General features: G+C 37.5%; 2 protein-coding genes across 2 annotated transcripts; one reads left to right on the top strand and one right to left on the bottom strand.

The window, feature by feature from the left end:
* Nucleotides 1-1,745: 1,745 nt before the first annotated feature.
* Nucleotides 1,746-14,085, top strand: lmx1a (LIM homeobox transcription factor 1, alpha). The gene is made up of 8 exons (XM_028443572.1): nt 1,746-1,866; nt 2,055-2,235; nt 10,076-10,296; nt 10,564-10,739; nt 11,772-11,849; nt 12,231-12,321; nt 12,602-12,787; nt 13,940-14,085. Exons 1-8 carry the CDS (start codon nt 1,848-1,850, stop codon nt 14,083-14,085), a joined length of 1,098 nt encoding a protein of 365 aa, XP_028299373.1. The 5' UTR covers nt 1,746-1,847.
* A 4,182-nt stretch (nt 14,086-18,267) lies between these two features.
* On the bottom strand, nt 18,268-20,587 carry LOC114461482 (P-selectin). Its single transcript, XM_028443574.1, has 7 exons — nt 20,426-20,587; nt 19,962-20,357; nt 19,745-19,849; nt 18,985-19,164; nt 18,740-18,829; nt 18,620-18,641; nt 18,268-18,503 (listed from the first exon to the last, which is right to left on the bottom strand). The coding sequence occupies exons 1-7, from the start codon at nt 20,451-20,453 to the stop codon at nt 18,479-18,481; spliced, it is 846 nt and encodes a 281-aa protein (XP_028299375.1). The 5' UTR covers nt 20,454-20,587; the 3' UTR covers nt 18,268-18,478.
* Nucleotides 20,588-20,851: the final 264 nt, after the last annotated feature.

The raw sequence follows: 20,851 nt of genomic DNA, 5'->3' as shown, positions 1-20,851 counted from the left end.
AACAGCTGCAAAGAAGCAGACACAGAAGCAAACGCTGTAACGCTATTGGCAATTATGATGTTTCTGCAAAAAAAAGGCAGTCACAAAAGCAAACCCACAGTTGTGTTGTTCATTTGGTTGTTAATGTGCGGTTATGGAGACACCTCAATGTTTAAAGAAGATCCTTGGTTCTAAAATGGGTTTTTAAATGTTGGATGCAAATAATATTGAGCAGGAATGCTAATGGAATGATTTACATTTGTGGCACTTTTTGTGTTGTGTGACAAAAGCCAGGTGATGTTTTTGATTTGTCAAACACAGTTAACACGATACTTTGTGTCAAAACTGTTTTATTTTTAAGCCAGACAACGTATGTAATGGCAATTCAATGCAAAAAATTAAAATTAAAAAAGCTGCAAACCTAAAGACCACCACTTGGTATATTTTTCATTTTTTTGTGGTTAAATTCTGCATTAAGAGCACTTTTATTTATTTGTATGCACTTTTTAAAAATATATATTTTTGTTTATGTTTTGAGTATTGTAGTATTATGTGGTTGTGTGAGATTAAAGTTTCTGTTCTATTAATGCTGTATGCTGTCAGGTGTGTGTATTTATTTATTAATTATTATTATTATTATTATTATTATTATTATTATTATTATTATTATTATTATTATTATTAATTATTATTATTCTCTAAAACAGAAACGTCTGCATGAACCACGAAATTGTCAGTTTGATGTGTATAAAGTTCTGTAGTTCTGTAGCTCATACCTGAAATCTAAAGTGAGCTAAATTTTATTCAGATTTTTTTAGGGTCCACAAAAATGTGATTGTCTGATCCGAGGGCCACATTATAAACATTCATGTCAGCATTTAGAAAAATGACCAATCTGAGCATTAACGTGAGATTGAAAACACAATTTGTGCGTTTTAAAAATCATTTTGGAGGTTTTCTTGTCCGTATGGTGCATTTTTGTTGTCTTTTTGTGTTTTTTTTTTGTCATTGTATGTTTTGTATTGTTTTTGTTCTTGTTGTTATTTTGTGTATTTGTCAGTCATTTTGTGTGATTTCACTTGTCTTTGAAGTCCTTTTGCATATGTTGCTGTTTTTGTATTCATTCTGTGTTTAAGTGGTTGTTTAGCGTGTCTTTGTTGTCATTTTGTATGTTTTATGAATTTTTTTTTTTTTTTTTTTTTTTTGAATCTTTTTTAGTATTTCTTACTTTTTCTACTTTTCTTGACATTTTGTGCATTTTGCTATCACTTTCTGGGTTTCTGGAGTTTTGTGTCTTTTGTTGTCCTTCGTATAACTTCTGACTTCACGAATTACAATTTTGTTCTGGGGGCCACACACCATTCGACTGAGGACCGCATGTGGCCCCAGGGCCACCAGTTGCTTGTGTCTGCTTTAGGACCTCAGGAAAGGGTAGTTCACCTAAACCACAACTGGGCCTGTTTGGAGAAACTGTCCTTGTAAACTATATAGACCTCTCTCTCTCTCTCTCTCTCTCTCTCTGTGTGTGTGTGTGTGTGTGTGTGTGAAAGAGAGAAAGCAGAGAAGGCGTGCACCTGCATGCTCTCTCCCTCTCTCTCTCTCTCTCTCTCTGTTGTTCAGCCCTAATAGGATAATTGATGGTGATAAATGGTGAATAATATCAGTGTGTCTGGTTGAAGGCTCGGTGCTGGTGCAGCTCTCTCTCTCTCTCTCTCTCTCTCTGCGCTGAGCTCCAACTTTACAGACTCTTTAGGAGTTTTATTGTCTGCTGAACAGCATTGGAATCTGAAGGCAAGAAGAGTTAACACTTTGTAACAATACGTGTTTGAATGGAATGACGTTAAATTAAGACCTAAACGCATTTCTTAATGGAGTCACTGGGTTTAGGTGAGTAGCAGAGGAGGCTTTTTGTTTTATTTTATTTTTCCAGTTTTGTTAGAAAATATTTTAGTGGCAGTTTTCAAAAGAAGAAACATTTATTTAACTTTTTTCCCACACACACACACACACACACACACGTTTTTCACACGTCACAGATTTTGTGTCCTTTTCATTGATGTGCGATTTGACCGCAGGTGCGGATGGTAGGTCGCTGTGCACCGGGTGTCACCGACCGATCACCGACAGATACCTGCTCAGAGTCACCGACGGACTGTGGCACGAGCGGTGTGTGCGTTGCACAGCCTGCGGGGACGCGCTCAGGGATCGCTGCTTCACACGGGACCGCAAACTTTACTGCAGACGGGATTACACTGAGTGAGTGCTGACCATCATTGTCTTTATTATTCAGTCAGAGAAAGAAAAAGTTGCTTAAACAAAAAAAAAAAAAACACAAAAAAAACAAAAGTGGTTTTATTAAAAAAAAAAAAAAATAAGAAAAAAAACGTTATTAATTTTTTTTTTTTTTATATCAAATAAACAAGTATTCACATGCAATTTTTGGGGGGTGTTAAACATTTATTTTTGCAATTGAACACTTTTTTCTTTGAATAAAAAAAAAAAAAAAAAAAATATATATATATATATATATATATATATATATATATATATATATATATTATGGCTTATTATGTATCAAAATACTAGTTTTAAGAGTCGCTGCTTTTACTTCTCAGAACAACATGTAAAGCTCAGTTAGATGGATTTCTGAGTGCACATATTGATCAGCTGTTTGCGAATAAATGTCCCTGTGTGGCATTTTGACACAAATCTACCTGTGCTGCCACATGTGGGAGAAAAGACCAACACATAGTTATTTCCAGCATTCATTTGGAACTAATCCACACAAATAATGACAAATAATATTTTATATTTTGATGTTTTTTTTAAAAATTTAGATTAAATATATTGCTATAAATCTATGTTAATGTTTACTTCCAGCTCGAATATCTTCTACAGGCTTTGTTTTAAACACATCACGTATTGTTGTACAAAATAATAAAAACAAACAAAAAGCAAAACAAAGAGGAAAATGCATGTGTAAAATTTCTATTATTACTATGTTTGAAAAGAGGGAATATCTATTCTTAAAATCCAATTAGTCAGCAAGCCAGAGGTAAAGACAAGGTTGAATATTATAGATTAATTTATTATATAAAATAATAAAAATAAATAACATCAAATATTATATATTAGTCTACCTAGTTTGTATAATACTGTATACACATAACACTGTTAACTCAAAAATGATCTTTTTTCCCCATCCCCTCATGTCTCGGTCTCTTTATCTAAGTTTCACAACAGAAGCCTTGTCCAGGTCTGACCTTGACATGGAATGTATCTCTGCTACTGCTAGTGTGTGTGTGTTTATAAGTAAAAGCAATGTCTCTATATGGAAACACACCTTTCTATTGCATCACATTTGCAGTGATTTGTGTGTGTACATTTTTAATTCATATATTCAGTTTGTGCATAAACATGGTGTGTAAAGCTTGCATAGTGTACCAAGGTGACTGCAGGTGGACTGTGTGGTGAGGGAATGGGGATGTAACAAAACCATTGTAAATTGTGCATTGTATATTGTTCATGCGCACGCACGCACACACACACACACACACACACACGGTCACACTATCATACACGACCAGGGGTAGTGCTAAACTGACACATTGTCAAAATGTGTTAAAATTTGAGGTCCACTGGTGTGGCAACTGCAATCTGGGGACAACATATGGTCACCCACACCCACCCACCCTAAAAAACTCTCTCAGCCACCCCGTCATCCTCTCATTCTTCTTCCAAATATGTTCTCACCTTAGTGAGAGCCAAAATAAAAATTAAAAAAAAATGACACACAAGCTAAAGGACAACAACACACATTATCTCTGAGTAATTCAGGGGGTGTTTGGCTTGATTTCTACAACCAGGGTTGGAGTCAATTACATTTTTTCAGTTAAAATTACGTTTTTAATTACCGGCGTTCAAGTTACAGTTCAATTACGAATGCAGTAACCAGCATTTTTTCTTATTACCTTTAAATTACAATTATTTTTTTTATCCTCAGAAAGTCAATTACAATTACATTCCCAATTACTGAAGTTCAATAACAATTAATCACAATTACTGAGCCTGTAATAAAAAACCTAATAAAAGTTAACCTTCCTCTTGTGTTAGCTTTCTGTTAGCATCTCTTATGATAACGGGTCCTAAATCAGATGTAAAATACATTAAAAACAAAATATTATCTATCATCTCATTTATTTCCTTTCTATTGGTTACCTTGGTTGGCTTCCTAATCAATAAAATATAGGTTTTAATATTTTTGATGTAGGCATCTGAGCCTTTTTTGTGTCAGTGTACCCCTAGATTTTATTTTTTTTAAATAGTAAAATGTGGGAAAGCTTGAATTGAAACATATTTGAATAATTATTAACTACATATGCATAGAACTGTAACATGGTGCCCCGGGTTTAGCGTTAAATTACAATTGACAATTTTTATAGAATTTTCATCGCAATTACAAAGTAAATGATCAGTTACAATTACGACAGCAACAATTGTTCTTAAATTCCAGTTCCAATTGTAATAACGCCATAATTGTAATTAATTATCAATTACGCGATTACAATTATAATTGACCCCAACCCTGGTTACAACACACAGATGTCCAAGAATAGTTCCTCATGATTTGAGTAAACTGTAACACATAGACGTCTGCGAGATGCTAATTTAAACATGTACCTAGTGTAAAAAAAACTACAACAATATTGTAATGACGATGGACTGTTGTGATTTAAAAAGGGTAAATTGTGGCAGTTCTTAATTAAATTAAGCAATGCCAGTCTGTTATCACAATTTACCCTTTTTAAATCATAACAGTCTATAAGTAACGTCACCTCGTCGTTGCCAGTGTCCTTGTAATAAACATTTTTATTGCACTGATCGAAGTCGTTTTTAATGCTTGGACAAAATGTTGGACTGAAGTGAGGCAATTAGGAGAGAGGAGCCATATGTGTCAGAAGGTGTGTGAGAAGAGAGCAGGTGAGGATGGTGTGAGTTTATTTTGGGGGACAGCGTGCACCATGGGCCCCGGCGTTATGTGCTGTGGCATCTGGAAAAACTCGTCTCCTTGCAACCCCGGCGTCGAGCAATGGGACGACGCCCAGTCGACCGTGAGATATCTGACCTGACCAATTAGCAGGAGGCCTGGTGCCAAGGCTCCTCCTCTCAGCCCAGCCCCCCCCTCCCCCACCCTCGCTTATGACACCCACCCATCACACCAGTAACACTTTTGTCTTCCACCAGGACTTTCAAACCGTGCCAGTTTTTCCTCACCAAACATTGTAGCATCCGCCCCTTCGTTAGAGACTGAACAGTGTGATTCTACAGACCCTTTCAAAACAATTAGATTATAATGGAAAAGTTCTTTAATTTCCATAATTCCATTCAAAAGGTTAAATTTTCATAGATTATAGAATCAGGGCCCACAATTTAAGCGATTTCAAGTATTGAATTGTTTATTTTTACATAATTTGGGCTTCCAGCTCATAAAACCCACGAAAACAGGATTTCAAAAAATGAGAATACTGTGGATATTTCACACTGGACCTCAAGCAGCTTGGGTTCTGTTCCTCACCCGTCTTCCTCCAAACCCTTGGACCTTGATTCCCTCGTGAAAGACACACTTTACTTTCATCGGAAAAGAGGACCTTGGACCACTGGCCAACAGTCCAGTCCTTCTTCTCCTCTTTTTTTCTGCAAAAACTAAGAAGTAAATGGTGATTTCTTTACAGTATTCTAATTTTTTGAAATTTTGTTTTTGTGGGTTTCATGAGCTGGAAGTTCAAATTATGTAAAAATAAACAAATAAATACTTGAAATCGTTTAAATTGTGGCCCCTGAATCTATAATATATGAAAGTTTAACTTTTTGAATGGAATTATGGAAATTAAACAACTTTTCCATCTCTAGGCAAGGCAAATTTATTTGTATAGCGCATTTCATACACAAGGCAACTCAACTTGCTTTACATGATCAAAAAGTGCAACAGAAAACATTCAACAGCTTAAAATTAATAACATTAAAAAAAAAAAAAAAGAAACTATTAGTTATTTTAGTTAAATGTGATGTATATGATCAGAGTGTAACAATGTCAGGGCAAAATCCCAACCCCTTATTTAAAAAAAAGGTCACAATACAAAATTTGTGTAAATTTAAAATAATGACACATTTTATAACAAACATTTTATTACAACTTGGATTGTGGTTATGGTTATGACATTTCAAGAATGGAAAATAACAAAAACTGGGATTCTTTTTTTTAAGTTTTTAAGTTTGGAATTTTGTATGTTGGGATTTTTTTTTCATATTTCAACGTCTTTGATTTATTTTTTATATTTTTTAATAGTTTATCACTTTTATAAAGTCACATTATTAACTGTATAACTGTAAACCTTCACAGACTCTTTACTAGTATTTACTTGAAAATATTTAGGTTCATTACTTTGGTGTTTTAATGGGACTTTTAATTAACTTATATTCCACTGTTCTCTCAGTGTTTCACCTGTGTGTTTTTTTATCAGTGCATTTTCAGAACATTTATTTATTTTGTTGGTATAATTCAAAGATTATACATTTGTCCTTAAGCATTTTATATAAGATTTAAAAGTCGCATTGACACAATTATCCAGTTGATTTATCAGTATGGTCGTTCACCAGCGTGGTGTAATTTAAAGAAGCTTCATGGGAATTCCCATCTGACTGTGTGTTGGTTGGCTGACACGAGATTTCAAATGGCTGAATGGTTCAGCGGGCAGGTGGACTGGACAGCAGATTAGTCTGGGTATCAGCTGGGTGTTTGACGCTGCACTTGACCTGAAGATCAGTATCTGATCCAGAGCCTCTGCAGGTCTGTGTCTAAGTGTGTGTGTGTGTGTGTGTGTGTGTGTGTGTGTGGACAAAGCATTGGTTAACCTGATCCAGAAACAGGATCTGCCTCTATCCTGGTCCACCAAAGGTCAACTCTAAGGTCTAACACTACGGTCTGTGCGTGTGTTAATCATCATATTAAGCAGAGCATCTACCTCGTGTTCCTGTGCAGTAAAGCTCCATATGATGGCTAGTTTCTATCTGATGATGTCGTCACTAGTTGTCATGTATAATCCAGTGTGACTGAGGGATCCGTCACAATTGTGTCAGTGGAAACTCTAAATATTAAACACCCTGAGCTGCTCCATCAGTAATGGAATTTAGGATATATCAAGTTTGAAATTACAATATCATCTATATCGATATACTTATTTGTCATATCTTATTTTGTATGACAATACTTGTATTAGGAGTCGCTGCGTTCACTACATCCCAGAACAGCATGAAAAACACTGTTAGATGGATTTCTGAGTGTGTCCTAATCCAGACCTTCCCCTAAACAAGCCACACTACAACTCACTCACACGTGCTGTCCCTTAGAGGAGAAAAGGTCAAAATGTGGCACATATTGTGCAGCTGTTTGTTAATAATTGTGCCTATGGAACATTTTGCATCAGCAAATCTAACCCTGAATTGTCTTAGTCAGACTTTATTTGAATTAAAATTATTGAGATTCATATCATATATCACCATTTTGTGAAAAAATATTGAGATATGAGTTTTGGTTCATATTGCCCAGCCCCAATTGGAGCTCCTTTTACCGTTGTATTAAAAATTGTTAAGACTTTAAGCAATAATAGGACCAACAAGGGCTTCACAATTAATCAAATTTTAATCGTGATCACGATTTTGGTTGCCTTGATTAAATTAACCTGATCATCGGCAGTATTTAGATTTAAAATGAGAGCTCTGCTGCATATCAAATCAGGCACTTTCTCAACCATTAGTCAGTGGCAGCTTTGATTCGTTTGGTGGATTGATGAGAGCTGTGAGCTGTAGATGTTTCCAATAAGTTGCATTTCATGAAAGCACTCTGTAATAGTGTATTTATTCAGTTAACCCTTGGTACATTTCACATTCTTGGGTTAAATTCAATTTTTTTTTGGCATCATTTTTATTCAAAGCTTCTTTTTGCACTGTAAACTGTTCATATGATGTTTTTTTTTTTTAAAGTAGTGCAAAAGAAATACAGAATTGTCCTTAACATGATATATAATTGTGATTATAATCGTGATTACAATATTGATCAAAATAATCATGATTATCATTTTGGCCATAATCCTCCAGCACTAGGACCAACAAAGCAATTTGTGAAAGGATCTCCAAAGTTCAATTCTCACAGACATCGACCGTTAGCATCACACTGAGACGACGACACTTTTCCAGATCATTCAGACGCGCAAGCATTCCAGGTGTTCTCTCGGTCTCGGTCACATTGATGGTTGTGTCTTGCGTTGCCACAGGAATGCACACATACCCCAGACGCCATGACAGCCACATTAAATCACATACCATTGGGCCTGAGGGCTCGGCAACTCCGATGGGTCAAGCAGGCCCAATGACCCTCCTTAGCTTCTGGGAAGAGGCTTTACTGTTTCCACGGTGACCTCAAAGCAACAGTAAGAGCTCTCAGCAATGTTTGGCTTCAGGATGTTGTAGCTCTTGACCTTTTGACACGAGTATCGCAACATGAAAGTACTTCCTATCATGGGTCCAGGCTTTTTTTGTGAATACTGTGGAATTTTCCCTAATTTTTTTGTGAGTAGATTTACTCATACCACCTAACATATAAGCCAAAATATATAAATCAAAAATCTATTTAACACAACAAATACTATTGCTATATTTTTAGGTAAATAATCAACTTCAAATGATTTCATGTTTATAAGCTTATCACAGGCTTTCGGAGAAGTCAGAAATTAATTAAACATAACATTCAAACACTTGTCACCTCCAGTGCAGTCCAATCTAGTTTATTTATAGAGCACATTTAACAACAAACAAGGTTTGACTAAAGTGCTGCACAATAACACATAAAATCCAGATGTATAACAATGTAAAATACCAGTATTTAAAAGAAAATGTCTAATATCTAAGTAAATAAGTACAATTTTTTTAATCTTAATCAAGAAATCAAAAAAGCGATGTCACTATTCTGGTGATTTTTGTAAAACAGGAAATTAAGAAGAAGAAGAAAAGGATCAAATATTATTTCGGCATTACAGATATCTTTTCATTTATAGAGTTTATGTATTCCAAAAACAACAGAAACATGAAAATAATCAGTGTGGTAATTGTAAAAAAATACATGTTAATTTATAGCTGTGGCTTGAAGCTCAAACTGGTTGTCAAATATATTAAAGCACTGTGTATAGACATGTATCATTATTGAAATAGTGTCAAGCCTGCAGCATTTCTTTTGATAGTTCAGTAGCAGCTTTTCTTCATGGACATTTATTGGATACACATTGCATGGATTAATTGACAAAAGTCTTTAAAACCGTTCAAACCATTGAGTGACACATATGTGTCACTCTGGGCCGTGTGCAGTGTTTGTAGGTGAAAAGCTGACACTTTCTCAGGCCTCTGTGTTGACTGCTCTGCATGGTGACCCAGTCAGGTCTACAGACAAACCATCTCCAGAATGATGACGCATCATCCTGTGTGTCAGAGCAAAAAAATGTGATGGTGCCAGCCAGCGGACAATAGTCCTGCTGCTTTGTGGGCTGGCTCTGCCTTTGTCCATCTCTGGTTAAGCAGCCTTAGGGATAATTCCACAGATAATTCCTGCGACCAGTGGCTCAGTCTGTCCCACCAGGAGATCTGATTCCCCCCCTCTGCCTGGAGCCATGGCCTGCCGAGAGCCTTTTCTGCTGCATCCCAGGAGCACGGCCTCGGACACGACAGTCGGAGCCACGGCAACAGTTTCAGAGGCTAAGCTCTCCAGTCCTGTTGCCAGGCGCTAAGATACACACCCGCCATGCAAAGGGTATGTGTCTGAGTGGTTGGATCTAAAGGAAGAGGAGGAGGAGAAGTAGGAGAGGAGGGATAGCCAGACTTGGAATTTTGAGTGACAGGTCGACTCAGCAACACCGTTTATAGTTTTAGTAAAGAGAGTTGGTCCTTTTCCTTCAAATCCACCAAAGAAAAACAATATAGGATGAATGACAACAACATTCCTTGAGCATTAACAATTTTTCCATACTTGTGCTTGTTTTTCCTGCCACAGTCTGTTTGCAGTGCGTTGTGGGGGTTGTGGGGAGGCCATCTCACCTGCAGAGTTGGTGATGCATGCAGGGGCCTCTGTGTTCCACCTGCTATGCTTCACCTGCAGCGTGTGCTCCAGCCGCTTGCAGACCGGAGACTGCTGTGTCCTCAGGGACGGCCGCTTACTGTGCTCCAGAGAGGACTACCATCAGTGTCTGACCAGTCCTTCCTCCTCTGACTCAGGTAAGCACACAACCTTTTATTTGTCTGGAGGGAGCCACAAAATAACAACGGGATAATAAATGTATAGAAAAAAAACTCAATAAATTTGAATTTTCAGCAGCCGTGAAGGTTGTTTTTTTTCTACTAAGCTTCCAATGTTATGTATTAGTAATATACTACAACTCTTTACACTTTTCAAGTTTTATAAAAAAAGACTTCTGATAACAAAGACCAGCCTTCATTCAAATTGTTGAACACAGTCTTCAAATGAACCTGTGCATAATTTAGATAAAAGTGAAGAAGATGAAGAAGAGGTGGAAGACTCCAGGAGGGTTTCAGGCAGAAAAGTCCGATCAGAAGATTCCGACGGCAAACGTCCCAAAAGGCCTCGCACCATTCTGACCACTCAGCAAAGACGGACCTTCAAAGCATCCTTCGAGGTGTCATCCAAACCCTGCCGCAAGGTGCTGATCTTAATGTGTGCACTTAAATGATATGCGATCATCTGTTATTCTTGGCATCGGTGATTCAGTCGTCTATAATGTCACCTGATATGACGCAGATTTTGATTTCTTTTTGAAAATTATTTTTTAAGAGATCTCTACACATTTATGATCAGACAGTCTTGCAAAAGTTTTCACAGGACAATTTAGAGCAGCATGGGGTCCACATGCAGCTCTCAGTCTAATTTTGTGCGGCCCTCAAAGTGAATGCACAAAATGATTTCAAAAACACTCAAAATGACAGAGAAATACACATAACAACAGCAAAAATACACCAAATTACTCAAACACTTTGCAGCCATAGAACCCTTAAAAAATTACAAAACAAATCCACAAAAGGACAACAAAAATACAGAAATTTACACCAAAAACGCAAAATAAAACTACAAACATACACAAAAATAACAGAAAAATATACACAAAATGACATCAAAAATTACTCTAAAACACAAAATGGCAACAAAAATACACAAAATGATTCACAACACACACAAACCCAATATTCTTTCCTGTATTAATGCTCAGATTGGTCATTATTCTAAATACTGATATGAATGTTGATAATGTGACCCTCTGATCAGACAAACACATATTTGTAGCCCCCGCCACAGCTTAGTTTATCTCAAAAAATATGTAATCATGATATGTATTAATTATAAAACCAGTTTAGTTTTACCGGTTTAACAGGGCAAAACATAATATAGCTCATTACAGTGGGAGATCGTCACGAGTGTTGCTGATGGATAGTGTGAACTGATTTGTGTTTTTAATCATATAACTTTAGTCCTTCCATCAGACCTGTTAAAGAAATTTGAAGGAACTGATGTATTTGACACCACAAAGAGAAGAAAATGTACTTAATAAATGTGTGTATGAGTTTAAAATAGTTGAATGTGTGTGGATATGTCAACCTTGAAATGACCTTTCTTATTCTGATCTTCATCTTCATGTTCCCCCCCCCCAACACCCACTCCTTCTGAATCTTAATCCAAGGTAAGAGAGACCTTGGCAGCAGAGACTGGGCTGAGCGTACGGGTCGTACAGGTCTGGTTCCAGAACCAAAGAGCCAAAGTAATGCAACACACACACACACACACACACACACACACACACACACGGTCACATGTGCTAATAATGGTCCTCTTTCTGCACTGCGTATGTAAGCCAGAGTGGTAATAAAAGCAGCTCAGCTATCGTCTCATACAGGAAACTGATGACATCTCATTCAGAGATCACGGCAGATTAAACCAAATATTTCCTCTCAATATGAACACACGTGTGGTGTCCTTCCTTCACTGAAAAATGTCCTCTATTTTGTATTTCTGTTCGTGCACCAACACATGTGAAAGTCTGTGTTTTAAGCAACTGGAGGGAAAATGAAGAATTGAGCTTCACATTTTAGTGTTGTATAGGTTGGAATGTGCCCAATGTTTGGTGATGTGTGTTTTGCAGATGAAGAAACTAGCCAGGAGGCAGCAGCAGCAGCAGCAGCAGGAACAGCAGGAGACTCAGGAGCAGTGTGAACACACCTCCACACATGCAGGTATTGCACTGTTGGAAAGCTGTTTTTGATAGTGATATCACCCCTATCACCCCCAAAACATTCATTATTTACTGATAAATTAGAAAAAAAAACTGCTTCACATTCATACAGTCTCCCTTTCTGCTAAAGATGTTCAGGTGGCTGATTTAAACAGTTTCTGACAGCAAATCTAGTCACAGAATACACCAGCCAACTAAATGTGCATACATGTGTTGATTAACTCTTTAGTGAGAACAAATGCTGATGTCAAAACATTGTCAAATAGTTCTTCTCTCCACAGCACCCTCCTGTGGTGGATTGAACCCTGAAGTGAAAGGCCTTGGTCATTCATTTTCTCATGTACAACAACAAGAACAACAACAACAGATGGGACTCACCTCACTGGAACAGCTAGACTGGGACATGGACCCCTTTAGACAAGGCCTGACTCCTCCTCAGATGCCGGGAGACCACATGTACCCCTACGGTGAGAAGGATTTCAACACATGAGGACCATGATAGATATTTGTTAGCATTGTTTTTTGGCATTGGCTATCCATACGGTTGCCATATAAATATACCGACATTCTATCCGTACGCAGCGCCCCTATTTGGCCTGTTTGGGTCGTCGTGTGACTAAGACTAAACTTTACCCTAAACCTAAACCCAACCCTAAGACGCTACGTACTTGTAGTTCTGTAACCGTACCAACAGCACCGGAAGTTGTCCGTACGGCAACGGTACAAATAGACACTTTCTGGTTTTTTTCAGCACCAGTTTAATCTCAAAGGAGTTTTCTTTCATTTAGATTTTTAGGAAATACATCTAAAATATATGACTTGACCATCTTTGAGTAAAGCAACAAGAACAACAAGAACTACAACAGGGAAAAATATATAATAAAAAAAAACACAAAACGAAATTAAAAAATGAAATCTGAATCAAAAACGTATTAATTATTTACTTAACTTATTCTTTATAAGGCTTCAGAGCAAAAGCCCGAGTTTGGTTAATAATGATTAATATGCAGAATTTATCATCCATTAATTAAATATAGCAATTTTCTAATCATTAGCAGTATTAAAAATGTACTGCATGTTTTTTTTTTTGGGTTTTTTTTTGTCAGTTATGTTTTTCTTACTTTGGTAATGGTATTGGTTTTAGTTTTATATACTATTAGACATTCTGGTAACGCTTTACTTGAAGTTTTATACATAAAGCTGACATTATTGCTGTCATTAAGTGTCGTTCGCTAAATTGTGACACTTTTCGCTTAATTCTGACACCTTTGGAGCTATGTTGGCATTTTGGGTTAGGTGGAGTGATCTAGTGGGGGTTGGGTTAGGGTAATGAACAACACTTAATGACAGCCTTCATGACACATTATTCATGCTAATGACAGCGTAATGTCAGCCTTATGTATAAAACTTCAAGTAAAGTGTTACCAACATTCTTTTTCTTTCTTTATTTTTCTTTTTCCTTTTGTGTGTATTTTATTTGTGTTAAATGAAATGGTTTTCCTCTATCGGAAACACATAATATGTCAAAAATGTTAAACCATGATTTTGCAGAAAGCAGTGGCTAATATTGATCAGTCAACGTGACGTGTATTTCCTGGTGCTATGTGTGTGTGTTTTAGGTTTTCAGAGCTTGTATGGTGACACAGGCATGAGGAACACACTGTGTCATTTAGCTGACAGCGACTGTCTCCCACTGGGCGACTCCTCACCCCTCACTCCCATTGATCGCCTGTACTCCATGCAGGACTCGTACTTCACCTCCTGAGGGAGGGAAATCAGGCCTTCATGAAAGTATCAGGAATGGACGTGGTGACACTATGATATCATGCTGCATCGTATTTATTTACCATGTTTTTGTCTCAATGCCAACAGTATCACACCACTGCTTCTCATGCTCTATAACTAAACTTTGTCACAGCAGCACAGGGTGTTTTCAACTCTACCAGACCTCCACAATGTTTGAATGCTACATCATAAGCACATGTCTGCATCTTCTTGTGTAAATACCTGGGTTAGTATTTATATTTATTCTCGTGTGTATGCCTTTGCTTTAGAATGAATGAAGGAACAATAAATGTGAAACTGAAGCCTCAGGTGCACGGCAGACGTTAAAGATGAAGATGAGGTGTTCCTGCTCAGGGTCACAGTTGGGTTACTCCATCCTCAACCCTTATCAGTCTCATCTATAGGTAACAGGTCAGCAAAGCATCTTCCCCTTTGCTGTTGAGTGGACCAGTAGATCATAGAATACAGGCTGGGACAGCCGCACGGGTCAGCGGCAGGTAACCATCACATCCATGCCGCCGTCATCAACGCTCACATTGTGCTCCCTGCGGTCAAAGGCCTTTGCTGCATTTTTTGAACTTTTCCTTCCTTCAGTCAAAGAGGACAGGTGGGTGGGGGTGGGGGGCGGACCACCCAGGCTCTGTGCCCAGCTGGAATGCACCAATCCTGGGAAGAGACTTTGAGAAAACCCAGAGAGGGGCTGAAAGCTGTGAGGAGAATGCCCAGTGTGACACAGAGATATGAAGACTCAGTGTACCAAGTGCCTCCTTGCCCCAGCCGTGAACCCTCTCCTGGAAACATCTCATGTTTCCCACTATGAAATCAGAGCTTGCAGAGCAGAGAACGCAAGTCAATGGTCAGGAACAATCTAACTGTCTGTCAGCGTAGCGGACCAGTGCCAACCGGAGCTGAAGAAGTGTGCAGCACAGTGTGCTTATCTGTCTCACTGTGGGTCCCTTTGTATCTGTGTCCCTATCTGCTTTAAGTGTCTGCTGGCATGTGCCTGTGTACGTACTCATGTTTTAGGAGGAACAACACTGTTTGTTGTACGGCTCTGAGCATCATAAAGCATTTCCTTGTTTCTTTGGGGAAGATTAAAAAACAAATCAGACTTAAATAACAGTGAGGGAAGCCAAGATTTACAGTCACCTGCAGGGTCTGCATGCATATTTAAGACTGCCAGAAGCTGTGGGTGGGATGAGAATAATAATCACACCCGGATCATACTGTCACAGCAGGTAGCAATAGCCTCATTATATTTTGATGGTAGCCAAACAGTATCCTGTCAACAGATTGGTTATTTATTGCATCCTTCATGCCAACCTACAGGCCACAAACCCTCTGTCTTTTAACTGCTGTAATTGGCTTCATGCTGTTGCAGCACCAACACGAAAATTCTCTTAAGGCCACAAAAGCAGCACAAACTATATAGAAAGTATGGGCATAAGCTGTTGAAACAGACGTTTACAAAAGATTCTTATAATACATGGACGATTTGGATTTATATAACGCGTAATCTTCATTAAGGTTTTATAACCCAGCCTCTGACTTTTGGATCAATGCCCAGCCGACACGTAGAGCTAAAGCTGATAATGGATCACCTCCTCACCACACTTCGATGTGGGATTTCTGGTCACTAAATACGCAAAATTGACATTCTGTGGCAGATTGGCAAAGCTCTGAGATTTTCTGCCACTTGGCCAATTGACCTCACAGAGAATAAAAGTCAAATGTGAGTGAACACAGCTGCCACTGAGGGCACAGCCTGGATGGGGTCATCCCATAATGTACAGCAAGATGCTGTGGAAAACATGCCAACAAACATGCATGCAAAATGGAAATGGTGACACTTGGTCCATCAGCAAAAGAAGAAGATGAAGTAGAACCGTAAAGAATACAGGTTATTGTTAAAAAGCTGAATTGGTTCTGACTTTAGTGGTGAAGATTTTCCAGAGATTTTGAAAGATTTTTCCAACACTGTGGTTTGTTAACCAGTAGGAGGCATCGAAGCTCTGCTGATAACATAAGTTATCAGCAGAGCTGATCTTTAAGATGGTCAACTGTGAATCCTATTCTTGTAAACTGATACGTCATAACATAAGGAAAAACAAACCTTGATTTAATGCAGAAAAATGGGCTGGAACAAAGAAAGAAAGAAACAGAACAACAAAACAAAACAACAACAAAAAAACAACTGATTTTTGGAGGTAAAAGACCCATTTCAGCATTTTTGTATACAGTATTGGATTTTTGTGTTTAAAAAATGTCTTTAAATCACTAAAAAATTATAAAACATAAAGTCACAGAGCTTTAAAGTTTGTGGACATTTATTGTAATTAGTTGAATTATTTGGGATAAATTGCAGGGTTTCTGCTAAACAATTTGCTATTAAAAATGACACTAATTGTGCTCCTATGAGTAAAGACAAATCACAAGTCTGCATATGGTGATGTGTGTCATTAATTTGGTAAATGTGGAGGTACTGAGATATCTTAAACTAAACTTTGTGTAGATTTAAATAATGATTCATATTTTTTTTTTTTTCTCTCTTTTTTTTTTTTTTTTAAATTTCACCACTAAAATGTACAAAAAGTTCATACAAACTTGTCCCATGGGCTGAAGTGGGGGCTCTGACAGGCCGAATTTTGCCTGTGGGCCTACAGTTTGACACCCCTGTTTTAGTAGGTCCTTGGTTCAGCTCCAATGCTAGACCTGGAACCTTTCTAATGAAATATTTGCACAATGTCTGAATGATGCCTATGTGGATTTATCCACACACTGTGTGTTTTCTGTTCACTATCCAGAAACATGCAGCTTTAGCTTATCTGACAAAAAAAAAAGTCATTAGGTGTGTGTGATGGTGTGTGTCCATGTGTTATGGTGTAGTAATTGACATCCATTTCAGGGTGTAGCCAGCTGGGATGACAGAGTTGGTGTAGATGATGAAAAAAGAAGGAAAAGACGATGAAGTATTGAATGTAAAATGTAGAACGCATGTGTGGGTGCAGCAAAAAGGTGAAAAAGTTCATTGTTAACTAATGTTTTTGATACCAGGCGAATAAAAGCACTTTCACTGTCGTGTGATCGTATCATGTGGAAGATCATACAACACAATCACATTCCTGCAATAACATTTGGAACATGAGTTGGATGTTTGATTATCCTCAGAACAATCATTTAAAGTCAAGGAAAACAAGCACTGCATCGACCTAATAAACCACAATCCCATTTACATAGCGCTCACATAGTGAAGTGACCTGAACCTGATCTGCTCTATAGTCTATGGCAGGATGTGAGCTCTAACTCTGACCTTTTTACACTACACTACAATAAAAGGCCAAAGAAAGGGGAAGAAAATTAACCAAAACACAAAAATTGAATAATATGCCACATTTTAAAACTTATCTCAATTGGGAATCAGATCAAGATACACATTTCCCCAAATGAAAAACAAGTCAAGTACCAATCTACTGGAGAGCCAACACATAAAGACACATCATAACATTTACAAACTGGCTATAATATACAAGGTAAATCTAGACACCAAAACCTAACATACATGGAGTTTAACCATGCAAAAGAAAAACATGTAAACTCCACACGGAACGACCAGTGTCAGTGGGGCTTGAACCCATCACCTCTGCACTGTGAGACAGCAATGGAAAACAATTTATATTTACTGTCTGTGAGGAGCGATGTCACCAAACAACTCGCAATCATCAAACAAACTGTAAACCTGAGCAATGCAGATAAAGAGCAACAACAAATCCTTTTGTTAATTTAGATTTTGAGTTTATTTGAACATGATGGAGCAAATGCAAATACACACATGTATAATATCCTACTCTTAATTGGTCTAAAACACTGTTTATTTGTTTTATGTTTTTTTTATTTTTTATTCAGGGGTTGTGCTTCCTTTTAAATAATGAAAAATTATAATATTAATAATGATGATGATGATGAAATAAATAATAATAATAATAATAATAATAATAATAATAATAATAATAATAATAATAATGGAGTTTTAGAGACTGATATTTGGAATTATGCATTTGTAAGGCTTTGTAAATTAAAAGCTTAGAAATCCACTTATCTTAAATAAAATGCACGTGCTATTTCAATTACTTTTTCCAACTTTTTGCATACAAAAATGGTCTCGCAAACATAAAGGCCTCATAGCAGAATGATTACGTGTTCCACTATATTAAAACCGCTGGACTTGAACAGATTGTGTATGTGATACATTAACTGAAAGGAGGATTATACAAAGTAACACGATTTGATAGAAAAAGTACAAATAGATTATTCTAATATTGTTAAAAGCCAAAAGCATAGGTCTTTGTCATCCCTCGTCCATGTAGATCACAGGATCAGGCTGCTTTGTCACCAGTTGGCCTAAAACATACAAAATAAATGTAGAAAGTAAAAAAAAAAAAAACATTGCTTTCAGTGCTTACATGCTTAAGATATCTCAGGGCGTATGGAAAGCTGAGCTCTGTTTGAACACTCACCTTGTTTGGGCAACTTTCTTTCCTTTAGGAAAAAACACATTAATAGATTATCAGAATAAAATGTGCACTTTGTGTTGTTAGTGTATGGCTGCATTGTGTTTATTGTTTCCAAACACTAACTTTTTCTGTGCTTCATCCAACAAAAACAAATGCCACAGAAGGTCGAGAGGACACAGAATCCCAGGACAGCAGACAGTGCCTCGATATAACCTGAGTGTGGAAATAAATGGATTAGATGCTACAGTGAAAGTGTATTGTATTCTAAAGCTTGTATTCACTATTCGAGGCTATCATTTCTACAATGAGAGGAAAGTGCACCACATTTCAAACTACACCATGATCTTAACATAGCATCAAATCTTTACTTGCACAGGTTGGTCCCAGGTCGCTCCATTCTGCTGTGACCTCACAGGTTACTGCTGACGAGCCAATAAGCAGGAAACCAGGGTCACAGGTAAATCTGCAGCTAGTGTTGATTATGTGACTTCCTTCCGAGCAGCTGAGCTGTCCGTTTTTAGGGTGAGACAGAGCAGGGCATCCTACAGCTGAGGGCCAAAAGAGGTCACATCTCATAATAACTTTTGTCTTTAAAATGAGTATTTGCTGATTTGTGTCTTTTCGGGGTGCAATTTGAACGCAGCCAGGCCTCAGGAAACAAAGGAAACAGATGCAGATGTGAATCCTTTTGCAATAAAAGGTTAGACCCCCTAGAAGATAAAGAGGCGAGGGGTGAAGAAGCTAAAATGTAATTTGGAAAGGTGATTTATTTCTATTACTTATTTTTTTCTATCGCTACAAGCTGCCCTTTTTGTGACCAACCAATGTAAATGTAAACAGGACACAGACGTGGCCAAAAATATGACATTATTCTATTAAGAAATATAAACTTTTTTTAGTTAGAAGCTGTTGGTCTTCTATTTTAAATCATTACTTTGTAAATCAATGACTTTGTACATCAAGATGCTCATTTGTTTGTAAATGGGTTAGAATGAAGTGAAATATACTGTAGCTTTACAAATGCGTTGTTAATAGATTCATAAAAAGGCAAGGCAAAGGTGAAATTAAAGACGAGGAACAATTCATTACTACTCGTGGCTACTGGACTCACACCCGTGCTTTTCTTACCTTTTTCACATCGTTGTCCTTGGAAGCCCGGCTCACAGGAGCAGGTTGTGTTTTCAATTGTTTCCTGACATTTCCCTCGCTCACATGTTGATGCTTTACATTGTGCTGATAAGAGAAAGTGTGCGATTGAAACATTCTGTGCCTTTGTCATTAGAATATTTCAACTTGGTTTCATGCAGTCAAAAAAAAAAAAAGAAAGAAAAGATGATTTACATACTTTTGTAACAAACTGGGTATTTTTTATTGGCACATTTCTCATCATTCCACTTTCCTCTGTTGGCCGCTTTGTTGACATAGATTTCCACACAGAATTCTGTGCTGTGGTTGTTGTTCGGCTCGTTCGCTGCCCATGAATCCTCACCAATCCATGTGCTGTTATTGCCCACCCAAGTCCAAGTCTCATTCAACTTGTTCTTGGTGATTCCAATCCAGTAGTATGGGCTCTGTCGTCTAACTGGAAGGATGGAAATCAAATAGTCGTTCTCTTTTTGGTTTTGGAGCACCACCATGTCTGTGTAATTGATCTGGCACCACTCTCTGGCTTTGGTCCAGTTCATGGGTACTTTGGAATAATGGTAGGTCCATGCTGAAGTAGTTTCAGTCAAAGAGCAACCTGTGAGATGTTAAAAATTAGGACAACCTTTTTTCAGTGACTTAGAAATTTTGTCACAAAAAACTCACCAAAAGCAAAAATTAGGATCCACTTCATCTCCACTCATCTGTTTCCAGTCAAATTGCAGAAAAGCAGAACATTTACCAAATAAAAAGTAAAAAGGGAAAGATCACCAGCATTAAAATGGATGTATTTTAAAAAAATGCTACATGGGTTTAACCTGCCAGTAGTTCAGCAGAACAGTGAGTGCATGCACACGAGTTTGGCTGAGAAGCTTTTATATTTTCTCCATGGCTATTCAACCCAACATTATCATAGAATACCTGGATGTTAGCAGTTCAGACTGAAAGGTTGTGATGATGGATTTGCAGTTTTTGCAATCCGTTTTTCATGGGAATGTCTGAGGTCAGCGATACGTTACATGTTTTCTTGTGAAAAATGCAATAGTGGGACTACTGGGACGACATGGTGGTGCGATGTAATCGTTATTCCCT

Source organism: Gouania willdenowi, chromosome 4 (genome assembly GCF_900634775.1).
Source record: "Gouania willdenowi chromosome 4, fGouWil2.1, whole genome shotgun sequence".
NCBI lineage: Eukaryota > Metazoa > Chordata > Actinopteri > Blenniiformes > Gobiesocidae > Gouania > Gouania willdenowi.
The sequence above is the reverse complement of the archived record's forward strand: the minus strand, read 5'-3'. Positions and strand labels throughout refer to the sequence as shown.

Bases quoted from the DNA above. Each gene is read 5' to 3' on its own strand.
- LOC114461482 (XM_028443574.1), bottom strand. From the start codon at position 20,453: ATGAAGTGGATCCTAATTTTTGCTTTTG. The intron at 18,830-18,984 runs GTAAAGATTTGA...TTCCACACTCAG, and splicing joins CCTGGGACCAACCTGTGCAA to GTTATATCGAGGCACTGTCT. The intron at 18,504-18,619 runs GTGAGTGTTCAA...TGTATGTTTTAG, and splicing joins AAGAAAGTTGCCCAAACAAG to GCCAACTGGTGACAAAGCAG.
- lmx1a (XM_028443572.1), top strand. The intron at 2,236-10,075 runs GTGAGTGCTGAC...TTCCTGCCACAG, and splicing joins TGCAGACGGGATTACACTGA to TCTGTTTGCAGTGCGTTGTG. The intron at 11,850-12,230 runs GTAATGCAACAC...TGTGTTTTGCAG, and splicing joins TCCAGAACCAAAGAGCCAAA to ATGAAGAAACTAGCCAGGAG.